Genomic DNA, 5,393 nt, shown 5'->3' on the forward strand with positions numbered 1-5,393 from the left:
GAGAACAAATGACCTGAATAAATTAGATGGGGAACTACTTGGCATCTGACATATTTCCAGATTTTTGAGTAACAGATCATATCATTCACTTAGTTCACATAGATTTGGAGGTCTTTGAAGTTCAAATATACTTACTAATAACCCAAGGACCCTTTCTGAGAGTGCCTTTGATAGTTCTGTAGTCTTCAAAGGACAAGAACTCATCTTGGGATTAAAACACACATTTCTAAAAGCAAAATGGTTCCCAATACAGATAGTGAACTTAAAGTGAGATTGAGTAAATACCACATCCTTGTCGGAATTTGTTTACAGAAACACTCTTCAGTTGCTTATCAATCATGATACTATAGGACAGATAGACTTGTCAGACCAGAAAATCAAGACCCAGAAAGCCAGAGAATCCTTCCCATCACAGCAGAGACTTCAATCTCATTGCTCCAGATTGTCTCTTGATTCTAATTTTATTTCCACAGAAGTTGAAGTCATCTTCAAGTAAAACTTCTGTATTGTTAATGTATCCAGAACAGTGCCTGACATATACTAGGCACTCAATGAACATTTGCTGAATAAATGAAGGCCGTTTAAAAACATCCCAAGGATGCTGTATCTTTTTCTACTTTGGAGGGAATGTATCACAAGAATAAATTTGATACAACATAGAACAAGATGATCATCTGACACAATTACTATTTCACTTGAATTGTTTATTAGGCATTTAGCCACATGACAAAGGACAGTTTAAAGACCACAGATATAATTTCAAGTTGCATGAACATAGACTGCCCTGGAAAATATGTCAGTGAGGCTTTCCTGCTACTTCTGATGGCTGCAAGAACATGAAAATCTGTAATGTTTTAATCAACAAAAATCACAGCTAATGAATAAAAGCTATGGCCATGAAGATTAACTTTTTATATAGCAAATAATATTTCTTTGTTGATAAGACATAAGCAGACAAAATCACAACCCTCTGGATAACTTTGGAGAAAGACATGGGAAGCCACAAACAGACTCAGTTCCACGAAGCCAGGATGGTATTTATTTACTTCTTATTCCAGTTTTCAGATATATCTCTCTTCAACTTTTGATTCCTAAAGGAAAAAAATAGCATGAGCATATGGCTACATTAAAAAAAAATAAAGAATAAGAATTGCATGTGCTTCTTATTCAAATATAAAGAACGAATATATAATTTCTCCAAAAAACAGAGACAATTGTGCGATGCCAAAGAGTTTGAACTTAATAAAGGAATTTTTATTGCCAATCTGGCTTCTCTGATGAAAATTGTATTAGTGTCAACTAGAATCTCTGCCTAATTTTCTACCTCTGTAAAATAAGAATAGTTCCTACTTTCTCTCAGAACTCTAACCACATGAATATGATGTAATAAACTCAAATAAGTACAAGTAAAATCAAGGTATTAAGATTTTTATTGTTCTAATCTGTCCAAAACAACATACATGCATTAGCACTTACTATTGTATCACATATCTTTTTAAAAATTGAATTTCATTTTTACCTTTTGAACCTACAGCAAATATAATGACCCCAGAGGAACTGAGACTCTGATGAGAAATATACCTTTGTTTCTGATAAATTTTCAGAGCTACGTTCTCCACATATGTTCTTCTAGGCATGTGTCAATACAGGCTTATGAGATAGATGCAAACATGGGGTTGCAGAAATGTGAGTCGGGAGCGTTTGCCTGATAGGGATTTGTTTCGTATGGAGCTTACAGCTTTCCCTCCCCTCACACAGTCTTATGCTGAGAGCAATGGAATAACTTCAACATATAAGCCTGTCCCCACTACCTGCCAGAGATGCTTGAGATACCACTTTGGAGTTGCTCTGGGTCAGGAGGTCTTCCTCAGACCCCAGGTCTCTCTCAGTTTGTGAGTGGGGAAAGGCCCTGGTTGCACCAAGAAAAGGACCTGGTTCTCAGGGTATATTTTGACTGAGAAGGTAGTTCTTTGGCCTCAACTTTCAGGAGCCGTGGACAGGTCTATCACATATATGAAATATGATTTTCAACTTCTGACTTATTGAGCACTATACTTTTTCAGATATTCACAAAATCAATAGCAAAGAAGATAAAGTTGTAGGCAATCAGGAAATGCATTACATGACTCACAGATTCTAAATCCCCCACAGGTTGTAATGAATGAGCCATTGCGAAAGGAAGAGGGAGAGAGAGAAAGAGAAGCAGACCCTAAGGAGGGATCACAGATGTCTTCCACTAAACGGGAGAAACAGGTAGACATATCCCAACAGGATGACATTCTTAAGATAACCTAATGAAGAGGCTTTCTAAGGTTGTCTGGGTTCCCACAAACATAATTTTAAATACCCTTCATGTTGCCAACACTGCATTTATTTAAAATGTGTGCTTTGTTTTTACAAATTAACTGCATGCTGTCTACAGGGTTTAGCTGTGAGGGGTTTACCCCTCAGAACTGCAAGAAGTCTGGTAGTTGACACATATCCTTTCTTTAAACCATCAAGAATTTGGACGGCAAGTCGTGAGTCAAAATAAATTCCTTTTTTATTGTTTTCATTAGTTCTCTAAAGGTCACCAGTTTCTTATATGAGCTTGTTATGATAGTAAGTTATCTCAACAAATGCTGTTTGAAGAAACCTAAAGTATTTAGAGATTGATGTAAGAGAATAAAAAGTAAAAATCTAAGTTTTAAAAGAATTATTAAAATGTATCATTCCTTCTACTTCTCCAGAATTAACATGATTTTCTTTTTTTTTTTTTTTTTTTTTTTTTTTTTTTTTTTGAGACAGAGTCTCGCACTGTGGCCAGGCTGGAGTGCAGTGGCGCGATCTCAGCTCACTGCAACCTCCGCCTCCCAGGTTCATGCAATTCTCCTGCCTCCGCCTCTGGAATAGCTGGGATTACAGATGAGCGCCGCCACGCCCAGCTAATTTTTAGTAGAGATGGGGTTTCACCATGTTGGCCAGGATGGTCTCAATCTCTTGACCTTGTAATCTGCCTGCCCTGGCCTCCCAAAGTGCTGCAATTACAGGCGTGAGCCAATGCACCCAGCCTTCTTTTCCTTATTTCCAGGTGAGGGAAATGCACCCTGGCAGCATTGAGTGAGCAGGTTGGGCCTGTAGCTGGGTCTGGACTCCAGGAGGACACTCTTGCTGCGGGACAAGGAGACAGGCAGAAAATGAGCCCAGGGCAGCCTACCTGCAGCTGGCTTCACTCCTACTCCTTCTCTGCTCGCAACACGTCAGCCGCCAGCTCTTTGATGTGCTCCCAGGCCCGCTGCACATGGGCAGATTCCACAGTGCGAGAGCAGATGGCAAAGCGCAGGACAAACTTGTCCCTGAGGTGACACGGAACCAAGTGGATTTTTTTGGCACTGTTTATTCTTTGCAGAAGAGCTTCATTCACTTTGTTGGAACCCTGGAGGGATTGAAAGAGAGGAACTGTGCTCAGGTCTCTGAGGACTCAAAAATCAACTGGTCACATAGGAAGGCCAGTGCTTGGCAACCCTGCCATATATCAGGAAGAAGCCGACTAACCATCCCCCTTGCATTTACGATGTTACAAAATTCAACAAAATAATAGTAACGCACCCTAAAAGACTGCGTGCATCTTCTCCCCACAGACAATTTCTCCATATTCTAATGTGCCAACAAAAGATGACCCTTCCATGGTCTAAGGTTTTTTAAGGAAAATAAAGATCCCTAGATATGTCATCTACAAATGTATGAGTTTCAACAGCAGAAATGGGGTTTCTGATGGCACCAGGGGAGGAGTCTCTAAATTCCCACGGAAACATAGAAGAGTCTCAGCAACCTAGAAAATGAAGCATAATGGTCAAGCTAGTGCTAGAATCTGGGAAGAATGTCCATGAACCACAGGACGGAGCAACCATTGGTGCATCTCCAGATGAGCAGAGCCCACCAGCCTGGGGTAGGGGCAGAGGCCCCACCCCTCCCACTACACTAGAGATGGAAGCCTGGTATCAATCAGCCAATGGGAAGCCCTTGCTGTCCCGCCTGGGCCCTGCTTCCACAGCAGCCAGTCTCCTGACACTTCACCTCCACCTCCCTTTGCTCCTCTGTCCTTCTTCTGATTGCAGGCAGTGACTCCATGTCTTCTAAGCCATGGAGTCTTAAATAGAAGGAACTGAATGTGGGACACTGCATCCTAGTCACCCGAACCTCGCAGGACTGCAGTTCATGGCCCTGTCTTCAGAGTGGAGAAGCAGGGAGGACGAGTAGGAAGGGGAGAGTTCTATCCACCGCACAGAACCACCTCAGATGAGCACCTGCTGGATGCTGGCACCTGGCACAGAGCTGCGCAAATACCCTGGCCTCTAGCTATGGGCCTGAGCGCCCTGCTCCTGTTGTGCCCAGGTAGACATTGATGGGTCAGAGGAAATTTGGAAACCGTGGGTGAACACCAGGTCTGCGTGAATCCAGATGAGGATTCAAGGATGAAGATAGAGAAAAAAAGAAATGATGGTACCAAGGGAGTGGAATGTTACCAAAAAGACTCAGCATGAGAGCAAACATCTGCAAAGTATAGAGCACAGAAAATAGGAAGCAAATTATTTAGGAAAACTGTGCTTGTCATTTTCAAACAGACTGGATAGGGCAGTACTTCCATGACATAGAGGCAAGAAGCCTAGCAGAGGTGGGACAATGACAACGAACAAAGTAGGCTGAGCGCACACAGATGAAGACCAAGCAAGTACTGGCCGCGATGAGGATGGAGGGAGAGGGACCATGATGCCATAGCAACATCACATCTGCTTTAGTAAAGAGCCACATGACGCACTGAAGCATTCAGCATGAGGGGGCCTGAAATTCAGATTGAAGAGGATTAGACCAGGAGAGAGTGAGGCCAAGATGGCAGACGTGGAGGCAGAAAAGTGAGCCACAGTGTTTGACTCATGTGCCTCCTCCAGAAACTGGATTTTCAGACTGGAGGCACAAGCAAAGTTTTACAAAAGGAAACATTTGTCAGCTGAAAAATGCCCTGGGCTTCCTGCACGAGAGGCCTCACTATATGGCATGAGAGAAGAATGGACAGAAACCAGTACACAGATGGGTTTGGTGGCCTCTATAAATTATGCAAATAAAATAAAAGCCATAACCTTGACAACATTATGCTAAGTGAAAGAAGACAGTCATAAAAGGCAATATGTTGTATGATTTCATTATACAAATGTCCAGAATAGACAAACCTACAGAAACAGAAAACAGTCCTAAGGACGGGGAATATGGCATGACTGGGTGTGGGGTTTCTTTTCAGAGGATGAAAATGTTCTAGAATTAGATTGTGGTGATGGCTGCACAATTCTGTAGATATACTAAAAATATTCAAATGTAGCTTTTTTTTTTTTTTTTTTTTTTTTTTTTTTTTTTTTTTT

At 41.6% G+C, this 5,393-nt stretch overlaps 1 protein-coding gene across 3 annotated transcripts in view; it reads right to left on the reverse strand.

Moving 5' to 3' along the window:
- Nucleotides 1-687: 687 nt before the first annotated feature.
- DDC (dopa decarboxylase) overlaps nt 688-5,393 on the reverse strand; it is a 106,927-nt gene continuing 102,221 nt past the window's right edge. For all 3 annotated transcript variants that reach the window (XM_017868592.1, XM_017868593.1, XM_017868594.1), the window contains exons 14-15: nt 3,197-3,415; nt 688-1,091 (exon numbers count right to left, since the gene is read on the reverse strand). In XM_017868592.1, coding sequence (XP_017724081.1) covers nt 3,215-3,415 — 201 coding nt within the window. In that variant the 3' untranslated portion in view covers nt 688-1,091; nt 3,197-3,214. The remainder of the gene's footprint in view (nt 1,092-3,196; nt 3,416-5,393) is intronic.

Source organism: Rhinopithecus bieti, unplaced genomic scaffold (assembly GCF_001698545.2).
Source record: "Rhinopithecus bieti isolate Rb0 unplaced genomic scaffold, ASM169854v2 scaffold_3527, whole genome shotgun sequence".
Lineage (NCBI taxonomy): Eukaryota > Metazoa > Chordata > Mammalia > Primates > Cercopithecidae > Rhinopithecus > Rhinopithecus bieti.